The sequence below is a fragment of the Oenanthe melanoleuca genome, chromosome Z (assembly GCF_029582105.1).
Source record: "Oenanthe melanoleuca isolate GR-GAL-2019-014 chromosome Z, OMel1.0, whole genome shotgun sequence".
NCBI lineage: Eukaryota > Metazoa > Chordata > Aves > Passeriformes > Muscicapidae > Oenanthe > Oenanthe melanoleuca.
Window position 1 is genome coordinate 6,670,969 of NC_079362.1, and position 14,006 is coordinate 6,684,974.

At 38.7% G+C, this 14,006-nt stretch overlaps 1 protein-coding gene across 7 annotated transcripts in view; it reads right to left on the reverse strand.

Moving 5' to 3' along the window:
• Positions 1-14,006, reverse strand: part of XRCC4 (X-ray repair cross complementing 4) — a 144,006-nt gene that overhangs the window by 88,079 nt on the left and 41,921 nt on the right. For all 7 annotated transcript variants that reach the window (XM_056514352.1, XM_056514353.1, XM_056514355.1 and 4 more), the window contains one exon: positions 443-609. In XM_056514352.1, the coding sequence (XP_056370327.1) occupies positions 443-609 (167 nt within the window). The remainder of the gene's footprint in view (positions 1-442; positions 610-14,006) is intronic.

Consider the following 14,006-nt stretch of genomic DNA (forward strand, 5'->3'; position numbering starts at 1 on the left):
TAGACAATTGAGATAGTAAATGCAACAGCAATTACAAAAATCTCGTGAAAAATAACAGCACTTTTTTTCTGTAATACTCATTTTTCAATTCCAGCTTCTTCAACAAAGAAAGTAGATTAATGAAAAAGCAATTAATTCTCCACTCAAAAATGTAAATCATTTACAATGCCAAGTTATTATAGGAAATAATATTAATGAAAAGGCTCCCAAAAGAAAGCGAAGCTAATTCCACAGATTATGAGGTGCTTGGGTTTTTTTCCTAACTCATAAACTAAAACCACCTTTCAATGCAAATTTTTAGTATCAGTTGCATCTTTATCAAAGGGAGGAGCTCCACAACCACATGGGTTGCATAAAAATTGGATTAAAAATGCATAAAATTATATAAAAATTACTGCCCACTGCTGCTGACTTTCTCAGGTGAATCCACCTGGGAACTCACCTCTTCTCCACATCACTCCAGTTGCTGAAAAGCCTTTCATTTTCTCTCTGCAGATGCTCAGTTTTGGCCTTCAGCTGTCCCAGGCTGTCCAGGCAGTAACCAATGAGTTCCTTGACCACCTCTGCTGGGCTTGGGACTTCCTGCAGCTTCAGAGATCCAAGTCTGAACTGGGACACAAGGAAAGAATGAGTTATTTCAACTGTACAAGGAACTTCACTGGAGGCTTTGCTCCAGTAGACTTGAATACATCATTAATATGCATAAGAAATACCTTACAGTGCTGCAGTTCAAAGGGAGATAATAAATTTGTCATGCAGAGAATGGAGGAATATGAGGAACAACAAGCAACAGGGATGCCCTACAGGATATACAGGAGGTCTGAACATATTTCTGTTGCCTGGTCTGGGACAAACAACAGAAAACTGTTGGCTTTGTCATGTTTTAAAGGAAGAATAGGTCAGCCATACATACAAACCAGTGCCAGCTGAGCTATAACCATGCAAACCTGGGTGAAGACATATTAACATACAACACAATAGTTTGAGGGAGTGGAAGAAGGAGAAGGGGTCATCTCTCCCATCTTGAGACTATCAAAAAGACTGACATAAATTTTGTGGCATTTCCCTATGGAGAGAAGCATTACCCATATTTTCAACTTGAATCCACAGCTGTAACATCTTTAAAAAGGCATAAATGTAAGTGGTACACACTAGAGAAAAGGTCACTTTGTGTTGTGGCACCTCACCTATTAAAATCAGAAATGCAGTTTGTTTTTTCCCCCCATTTCGCTTAGGAGGGCATGGAAAATTGCATAAAAGACATCTATATATTTAAAAAAAAAAAAGCCTATTATTTGTTAAGTTTTTAAAATACAGGTTTCTCTAATGCCATGCTTAAGTTTTGGCTGAAAAAAGGCTTGGTAAAAACTGCCCCCAAAGCTTTCAGAGACATTGTTTGAAACAAGGAACAGTCCTTCCACACAGACCTTTTTATCTGTGGAATAAGCTGCCACAACACATGATACCTTCCTGACCTCCTTCAGCAAGGTCAGTCTGTCAGAAAACATGGAAAACCCAAAGGTTTAACTCCCAACCAGCCACCAAATCCACGTGTGCTGTCTCCAAAGCACTGCTGTCCTTAGCTGGCGTACATCTGATGGCTGCAGATGAAAAGATGCTTCTAATTTATTTTTGGAAATTAGATTACACTATCAGTAGCCCACAGATTGGCGTGCACCCCCTGAATATCACACTTGCTGTCTGACAGCATTAACAAAGATGGACGTTTGTGTAAAAGGAAACTGTTTTTCATCACTTGCAAGCCACCACCACGCTATTTGGATAAAGAATTCACAGAGATAGAGAGGCACAGTAGCACAGATAAACAGCATCACAACCTTTCACAGCGAAGGAAACAGCAAGGAGAGCACATCAGTTTTGTCTTATGCCTTAATATAGTCAACTGAGATCAGGTATAGGCAAATATATTTAATCAGGGCAAAAAAAAAAATTACAGTTTTCACTGCACAAAAAGAATAAAAAATGCACAGTCCTTGAACACGTTGAAGTGAGTAGCAGCAGAATTATTCTGAAAGCCTGGTACCACTGCACAACCAAAATCATGCTAGACACACAGAAGACACTCCAAAAGCAACTGTAATTATATTAAAAAGACCAAAACAACTAACCAACACTGCTACAGGGACACAGAGTATTGTGCCCATCTTTGCAGGTGATGAAGTCCAACACTGATAGTTAATACTTAGTTTAGCCTTAAGCTCAGTCTCTATGCAAAGCAATTGACTATTACCTACTTTCTCACAATAAAATTCACTGTCCTGCTTCTATGTCTTGGACACTGAGACCTGTGGACCATTTCTAGGAGACCAGAAAGGTGAGCAGAGCAAGGGAACTTAAATTTATCATGCAGGTGCTGACAAATCAAGTTAAAAAGGGAAAAAAATAGCAAGGTTTTCTGCAAAACACGTGTTCTGTATCTTCCCTCCCCCCCCAAATCTTAATTTATGCAGCTACCTCCAGGAAAACACAGAATGTTTGGATACAGCCCTAATTAAAACAAAACCACTGTGACAGCCTGGAACTGTGGGAGGTGCCCCTGCCCATGGAAAGGAGTGGAGGAATGAGATGGGCATCCCAAAAAGCACCCAGCAACTCCATGACCCTGGACTGTGTGTGCCACACAAAGTGCACCAAAAACCCCCTTCCCTGCAGCAGGGAATTGTTCTCCACCACCTTTCTCAACACAGGGAGACGTCAGCACTAACAATAGCAGCTGCTGCTATCTGGGCAAATTGCAGCTGAGTGGTGCTTGCCCCACCAGAGCCCGGGGCTGAGAGGCTGATAAGCCAAAAAAGCAGCTGAATTCCCAAAGCAGGGCTGGAACTACACGAAGGGAAAACAGAAAACTCAAGGCAGGTCTGCTCTGGAGTCCTGCTGGCATCCCAAACTGGAAAGCTGGTAGAGGAGAGGATGACAAAATAACACGATTTCACATCCAAGGACTCTGAATTTGGGGCGGGCGTGTAAATTGCAGGCAGAATTCTATTAAAATTAAATTCTGTGGGGGAAAAATATATCATTGAAAAGGAGATGTTCGTTTTCCCCACACACTGCTAAGATTTTCCTTGCAACTAAAGCAAGAAATGATGCAGTTATTTGTCCTCCACCACCAAAACCACAGCAGGGAAACTGCAAACAGACCTAGGGAGATGCAGTGGAAGTGGTTAAAGATCAGGATACCAAAACAAACAGTTAACTGGGTGGGATATCAAGATAAACAGCTCTTGCTTACTGCAGGAGTGAAAGAAAACATCATTAACACCTCACTAAGATAATTTGACAAGCAACACGTCTTGGGTTTGGATCACATTTCTAAGGTGATTTCATAAATTTGTAACGGTGAATTTTAATTTTTTTTTAATTTTTTTTTTAATTTTTTTTTTTTTTTTTAGCTTTGTGAATTCCTGCACGTTGCTGCTCCCCAGATGAATTTAAATTTCTCACCATCCTTACAGCTGCTGTAGCTCTCTGGCTCTGCATCATCTGCAGATGTAACTAATGTGCCTTCTACTTCCCCTTTCAGACCATTCAAGAAAACATTATGTAAAATGGTGAAGCACTAAACACTTCATTTATACAGAGAAGGAGCAGATCTGGTAGAGGTCCCAGGAGAGTGACTGTGACTGATTCACTTCTGCCCTTCAATACCTGTTTTATTGTTTATTGGGATTTTATTTTCTCAATTTTTTATTTTCTTAAAGGCACAGGAAGATGAACACAGAAGCATTTAGATAACTGTGTCCCCTTAATCAAAAATCATAGTTATCATGGACCCACCAGGCCTGTATTTTGAGCTTAGGAAATAAAAACAAGAATTAGAAGCTTATGAAAAAAATGTTATTTTCCCCTGACATCTCACCCTGCCCACTGTTGGCTGTTGGTCTTGCAGAGATGAAAAAAGAAGTGATCTGAACCATAAGACACAAAATAACTCAAAAATAACTGAAAAAGTTTCTCAGTTTTTCTTCTAGATGCATATGCTTATGGGAATATGTGCTTCACATAAGAACATAACAGTTATTAAAAAAAAAAAAAAGAGATAACACATTTTTCACAGAAGATGCCAAAACTTTAGTATATAGAGACTGTGAATTTTAATTTTGCATTAGGTAACACATATCTGCTATATAATCTCTGCATTACAACAGTCCAATAAAAATGAGAGTTATCATATACAAGGCAATAATTATCAGAGGTTATGCACTGAAAAGAGGAGACATTCACACAGCAATGCCTCTCTCTTCTGAGTCAGAATCTGAAGCTAAACACTAGCAGTGAGCTCATTTCCAATAACAACAATTTTTCACTATGTCTATAAGAAAAAACAATCATCCTGGAAACTGTCATTGCATCTGCTTTGCTGGTTGTGACTTCTCCTTGTATTAGTAAAATATTCTAACAACCCTTCCTAACAGTATTTTTTATCCACAATATATCTAAAGAATTCTATACTTCTACAAGGTGGAAAAAAAATAGATCAGATAGATTCTGTCCTTTGTTGTCCTGGCAGAGTATAGCATACATATATATAGACATATAATATATAGATATACAGATGATATCTACATATATCTCTATATCTGTATAGCTAAATAGATATATAGAGATGGTGATAGAGATGATAGAGATAGATAGATAGATAGATAGATAGATAGATAGATAGATAGATAGATAGATAGATAAGAGATAGAAATAAGATAGAAATAAGAGATAGAGATGATAGAAATAGATAGAGATAGAGATAGAGATGAGATAGAGATAGAGAGAGAGATGAGATAGAGATAGATGTAATTATAGATATAGATATGTGTATTTGAGAGCCTCTCTCTCCTATTAAATCTTAACCCACAGCATTTCAATTTTTTCTTCTCTGTTTTGAAAACTAATTAACGAATAATTTTTGGAAAGAGCACACTTGACAGATGCTTTAGGTCTGAATTTGAAATGAAAATATTCCTAGCATGTGAAGTGAATGGTAGAGGTTTAATCATGCAAGTCAACCTTGAACAGCCTGTTACAGGCTCTAACTCAGCTCACTCAGCTTCCACTGCTCCACACCCTGAGTGAGACACAGAGATCCCTGTGCTCATGCTCCCAAAACAGCATTTCAGACTGAGCCAGCACACCCAGGAACACCTACATCCTTGCAGACAGATGCTGCCTCCTGCCAGGTATTGCCCAAGCAATGTCCTTTCACCAGGGAAATATTAAAGAAGAATTGGAGGGGGGAAGAAAATTCCAGAGCAGCCCACCAGCACGGAGCAGCTGTGCAGTCCCTGTCTGGCTTCTTGGAGACCTGCAGTCTGTGAAAGCAGCTGTGACCCCTGTGCTGGAGCAGGAGAGCCCTGCAGATCCACACAACAACAAATCCTTCTGTAACTGCCTTGATGTGAGCACAGAATCACAGAATCAGGGAATGGGAAGGGTTGGAAGGGACCCCAAAGCTCATCCCATCCCACCCCACCCACGGCAGGGACACTTCCACTGTCCCCAGTGTCCAGCCTGGCCCTGGGCACTGCAGGGATCCAGGGGCAGCCACAGCTGTGCCAGGGCTGCCCACCCTCCCAGGAACAATTCCTGCCCAATATCTCACCTAATTTTTCCCCTCTTTTAATTTCCACCCATTCCTCCTTGTCCAATCCCTCCAATTCCCAATGCAGAGTCCCTTCCCTGCAGCCCTTCACATACTGGGGTCTCCACACAACCTGCTCCCTCACAGGGTGAACAAACCCAATTTTCTCAGCCTGATTTCATAGCCCCAGTCCTCCTTATCAGTTTGTGGCTACCTAGAAAACTCCTGCTAGGAGAAGGTGTTAAAAGCTCTACAGGTGAGCTACCCTGCAGTCCCCTACCCATGCCCTTGTCTACTGCTGGTACAGGAAGCAAATTCTTTACAACAGAGGCTGAAAGTCTTAATTAAAACTAATTAGACTTGAAAGTCTTAATTAAAACTAATTAGACTTGAGTTAATTTAATTCCAGAGAAATTGTTATGCCTTGAGATACAGCAATTTTCTTTTTTTCAGTTGAGAGCTGGAGCCCTTGCAAGACAGGCAGGCTGTGATTCCCTGTTAAATATCAGCTACCTCTCCTACTCTGAAATAAGGTAGAATTAACAGCTGGATAAAAATAAGCTTTTGCTATGAAAATACCTAAGAATTTAAAAGAGAAAAATGTTAATGAAAATTCATGTACAGGGTTAAAGAAAATGACCTACAAATGAATGATGCTGACACTTGCACAAAGAAAGTATTGTTACAAGCTTGGATCTGGAAGGCATTATACCATTTTTATTTCTTAAGTCAATCAGTGAGTGGTCTTGATTTTTTAAAGCTGTGCCACTGTTACCTCGAGGGAAATCATTCAGCAGTAACTATGACATCCCTGGGTGTGGTAATAAAACGAGCACACTCGACTTGCACAATACAGTGATGACAACGTGAAAGCAGAAGTTGCTTGTGTAACAGCAAACTCTAGGAAGCTAGAAAAAATTACACAGCACCTTGGAAGCCAAGAAATCTGGCAGGTTACATCAGACGGTGTAAAAATACGATCACCAACTCCAGAAAACAAGTTTAGCACAAAAACCCTGCCTGCAACAAACTTTCCCCTGACGAAGGCATTACATCTACCCTAGAGCAAAACAGCTGACGTGATTGATATTTCTCTCAGGTTTTTACCACGTGCTGCAGAAACCTTCAGAATTGCCACCCTATCAGCTCCACATCCACTGGAATTTCAGTTCCTTCCGGCTTCACTATTTCGCATGGGAGCAAAATTAAAATTATAATTAAAATATTATTTTTACATATATATATATATATATATATATATATATAAAAGGAGAGAGAATAAATAATGTAATAAATATAATTATATTATTAATAATATATATTAATTTTTATATATATATATAAAATTAAAAATCTCCCAAATATTTTCTGGGGAGCACTCCACTGTTTCTCACACCCTCAAACCCCACACACTGGAAGGATTGTGGTGCAAGGAGGCTTCACCTGTAGAGGAAACTACAGAGGAACTGGGAGCATCACCAGGTACTAGAACACCTGACACCTGTCCCCATAAGGATGAGGAAGGTTTTGTTATTCCTTCCACCCTTCTCCAAGTTTATGCTCAGCCTTTCAGGCTCTGATCCTGAAAGCTCTTCAGCTGTGCAGGTCTGAACATCATTTCTGTGGGACCTGGAACTCTGTGCAATCACAAGAAACACTGTCACATAAACCCCCTCATACAGGAATTAAACTTTTCAAAATATTTTCTTCATCTCATTAGTTATTTTTTCCTAATTTCTCTCCTGAACACACGCACACGCCCAATTTGTATCAATTTGTTCTAGGACATCTCTATTCCCTGGCTTACAGTGTTCTTTTCCTCTGTCATGTTCAGACTGCATAATTTACAGATAAATAAATTCCTCAGCCAGTATTTTTTTCTGTTGGACTAAAGCTCCATGTAGCTTTGGCTACGTGTTGCTTTCTCTATCCCTCACACAGCCTTCCTCTGAATTTCAGCTTGCATTTCTTGACTGTGAATGACCAGGACTGTACATTTAATTTCAAATATAAACCATGTCGTAGTAGACAGTGAAAATGCACAGAAAACAGACACAAACTTAAATACTGATAGTGTTCAAATAAATCTATTTGCATGTTTTGTTTCTCTCCCTTAACCTTGTCACGTGTACCCTGTGTAAGAATCACCAGGATACACGGATTATCTACATTTTGGGATGCCTGGTTGTCCAGATAGTTTTGGAATTAAAAATGGTAAATGAAAATAGGAAGAACATCAGATAATTCTTAAATATCCGTCCCCCAAGGGAAAAAAAAAAAAAAAAAAAAAAAAAAGCCATGTACATAGGGTAGAGTACCAAAAACCCCTACTGAGCAAGTAACTACTAAAGAAAGGCATTCTATGTATATGTCTTTCCTTAAAGCCTTTGGAAAACTTCCTTGTTTAATCTCTACACTCCTCAGAAACACCATATTTCACATATCTATACAATCTGCTACTTCTGTGAAGCTTAATCCCACCCAGGCTGAAAGGGTCTTTGGCTACTGAATTTTGACAGCTGTGGCATGGTCTGGTCAGGATCTACCCAGGCTGTGATTCCACTGCCTCAAAGTGCTCTGAAACTCAGACTTACTCTAAAAAATATTGCTCATGAGAGCACTTCCTCCTGCTAACTAGCCCTAAACCTAAACATACATACATACATACATACATACATATATATATATATGTATACACACACACACACGCAAGACCCAAATCAGGTATTTGTAAAAAGTAAGATATATTTCCAAAAAAGGCAAGAACTGAGTAAACTTTCAGAGCAATTGCACCACAGAAATGCTCATCTCTCAAGGTGCTAAGCCAAAGAACGCTGCCACTAATTTCCACAACCCCCCCCGCCCCCAAATTATTTTTGACCACTGTTCAACTGAATCCCTTAAAATCAGAAATACACTAAGTACTAGAATGAACTGTGGTGGTAATACTCAGCACCTGTAAAATCAGGTATTTCTTCCCCTTTTTTTCTCCCAGTGGTAATCACATAAATTGTTTCACTACACCAAGGGAAAAAAAAAATATCAAAGCAATTAGAATAAAAAAGCCAAAGGCAAAAATCTATAAAAATCAGGTGCCCAAGTTACTTTTTAGAACAATAAATATAGAACAGGCAACTATACCTTATAGTTCCACAAACAATGGCATTATTATGTGAAGAACCAACAATTCCAAGCATTTTGTTGGATTTGGGATGAAATTACTATTTCACCACACAAAAAACCTGTCAGGTTTGCATGTTATGCATGCATCCCAAATGGTTTATTCCTCCTCTATGCTTCCCCTCTTTTTATCATCCTCTGCTGTACTTCAGGCAATATTGTCCATTCAGCTCCCTGCTACCCCTCTGCCTCTGAAGTGAGCTTACAAAGAGGACTGAGGCAGGACACCCTGAAAGGACCTTTATTATTTTCATTTTTTTTTCATCTTTTCCCTCATTAATTCTGTGGCTCCAGGCAGGATCAGATGCGTTCCCACCTCGCCGAGCAGGCAGCAGGTCTGTGAGCAATGGAACTACTGAAGGCTGGTTTCCTATGGCTATGACTCTTGTGCTGGATCCCCTAATGTCTAAAAAGGTGAGAAATCCAGTCAAAGCTTTTCCCTTATTTAATGCATTCATAACTTCTCTCTCCCGTGAGGATTTGCTAGTGTCTAATAATACAGTTGATCTCATTCCACGGCTTTTTCCAAAGCAGGCACATGAATAGGGTCTCTTTTTCTCCATCCAGGCACCTATTTCCATGAAACTAGCAGGAACCTGATATCTCTGAGACCTTTACTCCTGTCAAATCTGTTTGAAATTGTCCAGGAGTTTCAGAAGTTATTGGGGGGAAAGGGAGGAGGTAAGAGCCTGGCAGTCAGCAGAGGCACACAGCATGACCACATAAGCTTTGTTTCCTTAGGAAGCAGGGTAAAACACTTGCACTTTTCATTATTTTTAAAACCTGCCCTAAATGAATTAGGAAATGAGCTTTACTTGGAGATCTAAACTTGTTTTCTTCCTTGTTTTTCATGTAATTTATAGTGTGGCTATAATACAATAGACTCTAGACATAACATCTGGATTCAGGTCTCAGGGCTTAAATGCATGAACAGTTCACAACTGTGTTAATTTATATTTCAGAGGGAAAGCATTATGAGATAGCTTAAATCAGGATTTATTTCCTAGAGAAATAAAGAACAGAACATGGGTCCATTACCATAACACAACTGGCACACAAACTAATCACACAGCAACTTCCTTGAGTTTGAGGCTTGAGTCTCACTGAAGTATGAAATGATACCTGCCAAGGATTTTTAATTTAATCTGATGGGTTTGTTTTTGGGTTTTTTTCCCCCAAATAGTCTTCATTTATGTTCAGGTATCCAAGTTAAAAAAAAACAAAACAACACATCTTATTTAAGTAAAATGTTTAAAGGAAGAGACTGAAGCTCGTTTTCTTAACAGTCATGTTGCTTGAACATGAAACACTGAAAAAAGCACCATGCAAGCCTTTAAAAACCTCCAGAGAAGTTTCTACAAGCATTATGAGAGGCAGACCTGCATAAATGTGCTCTCAGCCAAAAATCTCCAAAATAAAAGCAAGACTTGCAGGAGTGCTGGTGATATTACTGTCAGTAAAGGTTCCACGGTAACAAAATATAAATGATTAATACTTCCAAGATTAAAAAAACACCACCACATCATGTGCTGCACAATAGGAGTATTTTAACTCTACCTGTCAACTGATCCTATTCCTACATGTGAAGCCCAGACTGCAGCCTTCCTTTAAAAACTGTAAAAAAGCACAGCTGAAATGTCTGGAGTAATAACTGTCAGATATGAAGACAACTCGTCTTGGGAGCTGCTTCCCTTCAAACACTTGACCTTTAGGCTTTGGGAAGTAATGGAAACTATAAAGTGCTGGGTGAATACACCCTTGGAGCCGGCATGCCAACGTTTTGCAGTAATCTGGGTCTGATTCCCCTGAATATGCTGGCAGTAAACAGCTCCAGGATTGCACACGACTCCTTTTTTTCCCCTCCTCTCTTTGGAAAGTAAATGTATAACCACGTGAATAAGCATGAGATAATGCCTAGACCAAGGCAAAATATAAAAGTGTTCCCAGCTAAGCACTACAAACAATTTTCCAGTGTGAGTAATAACACTGCACTCATTTAGAACAACCACTGACTGTTTTCAGGATGGTATTTCACCTTTTGTTTGAAAAAAAAAGAAAAATCCCTTCAGGATGTTGACAGCCACCTGCTGAAGCCTTCAAGATCCAATCACTTAACAAAAAATTCATTGAATGGAGTTATTCTATGCCATTAAAAAAAAAAAAAAAAAAAAAGGCAATAGATTCAAGATTTTCCACCTAATCTAAGCAATCTGAACATCTGTGTATGCTGTGCCCCACCCACAAACGTGGAAATAACTCATTGCATCACAAGATATATGCACTGAGTATGAAAAAATTCCAGTAAAGCCAAAATTCCAAGCACTGATGAGTTCATAGAAGGACATAAGCACTTCTATAAATTGTTAAGACACAAATAGAACACTTCTTTCCATCCAAAAACCTAAAGGAAAAAAAGCCCAAAAAAAAAAAAAAACAAAAAAAAAAAAAACAAAAAAAAAAACAAAAAAAAAACAAAAAAAAAAACCAAACTCCACCCCAAAAAAAACCAATAAAAACACACAAAAACCAACCAACCAACCAAAAAACAAAACAAAACAAAACAAAAGACCAAAATCTCATTTGCACATAGAAAGAAATCAGTGCAAATTCAGGTTCAGAAATGCAATGCATGTGAAAAAAGCTCTCTCCCTACTGTTACATCCCTATTCTTATAATTCAATTTCATTAATAGGAAAAGATACTCCACCCCTTATGATACTCTTTAAGTAAGCTTTAAGAAGAATAAGAATGAAAGGAGTATTTTTAATAATCAAGGAGTACTTAATTTCCTTGCAAAACACTGTCAGGCAGAAATTTGACAATCAACGTTTTTTCTAGACTACACATTCTGGTGATAGCAGGATGGAAATTTTTACAACTGAGATTCTCACTTGGTTGGAGGTGGGTTGAGGGTTGCATTTCCCCCTTCTTTTGTCACCAGAATAACCCCTTCAACAACAGTGAATAACCCCTTCAACCACAGTGGTCCCAACAGGGACCCAAGAGATTTCCAGGTTCAGCAGGAGCAGTAGCACATCTTCAACTCCAAACTGGTAGTCCTTGGAGCCATTTTCCCCAAAAATGTCTGGAGGAAGCACTGTGTGACTCCAGTCAGAACTACATGTCCTGCCATGTAAAAATAATTAAAATATTTCATTTTTATTCCATAGGTAAAAGCCATTAACTCATCATAGGCCCTCTGAAATCTGAGTGATTAAATGTCACTTCACCCTGACTGATACCAGGTGATTGTTAAGTTCTCTGTCAGATCCATTCATGGGCACTGCAAATTCAACTCCAGCAAGCAATTTTTCTTCTGGACTATTATTATGGTAAAAGATAAAAGGTAAAATATAAAAATCTTTGCATCCAAGAAACCCATGTTAAGTTCTAACAATAGTTCTAATAAAACTAGGTTTTCTGGAAATTCAAATCACCTGAATCTATCCAAAGACAAAAAAATCCCCCTATCTTAAATCCCCTACCTAATGCTTAAAATGAACGCAATTATGTCTTTTCACAATAGAAGTTTTTACTCAGATCAAAAGCTGGAATGGATTCAATTAGAAAATATTTTTCCCTGAAATCTTATAAATTCTCATCTGCAAAAGAAATATAGTTCACAGATAAAAAAGTTAGACTAAACTGGTTGCTAGCAACACAAACAAAACATTTACTTTCTTTTCTGCACAATACCATTTTCAAAAGTTTTCGTGACAAAGTATTTAGAGGATTACTGCTTTCTTAAGCCAGGCCAACCCTGGATGAAGGAAAGCATTTTTTTCTCACAATTAGGATCCTACAGAGCACAACTGGAGACTCCATGGGATTGTGTTGTAGAACATGAGGTGCTCAGAAGAGGCACCAAAAAAGCCACATCATGGTATTTTATTTGCAGAACCAAACAAGAGGCAAAAACTTCCAAGGAATCAAGTGAAATGAATGAAGTCTCCTTAATTTTGCATCTCCCAATGCAGAGACAGGGACAGGCTTCCTCTGGACAGCCAATTTGTCAGAGGCCAAGAGCAGAACACTTAACTTATCACAGAAATGGCTCAACATGGCAGAAGACCAGAGAGTTTAATTTCATCTTTGCAATAATTTGGAGGGAAAACATTGTTCAAGTCTGTTGTGTTCTATTTTCTTCATTTTTACTTGCCAGCAAACCAGAGCAGAAGGGAGAATCTGTGGATTTTCTGAAATCCATAGCAGTAGAACTAAAGGTTTCTTATGAACCAGAAAACGCTGGGGTTTTGTGGTTTTGTTTGGCTTTTATTTTTGCTTTGTGATTGTTTGATTTCTAAGCACTCCTTTTATTAGGATACTAAGGCAATGTCTTATTAGGATAATAATATAATATTAATATAATGGCATTGTTATCTTCTTTACTACAGAATAAAATACCAGCAATGGGATCACCTTAAAGAATATCTTGTTGAGCTAGTGCTGTTTAACACAATCAGTAAGAAGAAAAAACTCACCAACCAACCAAAAAAAAAGAAAAAAAACAAAAAACCAACCCCAAAAGTAAACAAACAACCCAACGAAAAAAATTGAACCAAAAAACCAGCAACCAGAGAACGATGCTTACATTGAGGTGATAAAAAAGGCAAAACTCAATAAACACACATATTTCAGTCAGCAGTAAGTCAGAAAAGATACTCAGCAGCAAATGCAAGCTGGAGAGGTAATTTTTCCTTTAAAATGTCTCAGTGCCACTTGTCAACCATCAGTTACCAGGATTAAAAAAAAAAAAAATATATCACTATTCTAAAATTATGGGCAAAATAAGAACTAAAGGGATATCTCTATCATGAACCCATTTTCCAGGGCAGGTTCTGGTTCTGGTGATTTGGGGAAGCCCTGACCAGGAAGATCTGGTGGAATACCTGACTGCAAGACTACCCTGAAAAACAGAGAGCCCTGCACACAGACAGAGTGGCAAGAAGCTTAATTTTACAATTTTTCTTGTTTTATATCAATATTTCACTGTCAAACAGACAGTGCTTGGTGAGACAATGGCATGTCCGGAGCTGAGGAGGCTTGGCATGTCCGTATAGGTTCTTTTTTGACGAGGATAAAACAAGTACTTGCAAGGTCTGAGCTGTCCCCAGGCAAGCAGTTATCTCCACTTTGCTAAATATAACTTCACTGAGGTTCTCAGCAGCCTCCTGCACTGCATGCTCAGCCACAGCAAAATCCTGGCCCCAAATAACATTTAAAACAGGAGAGA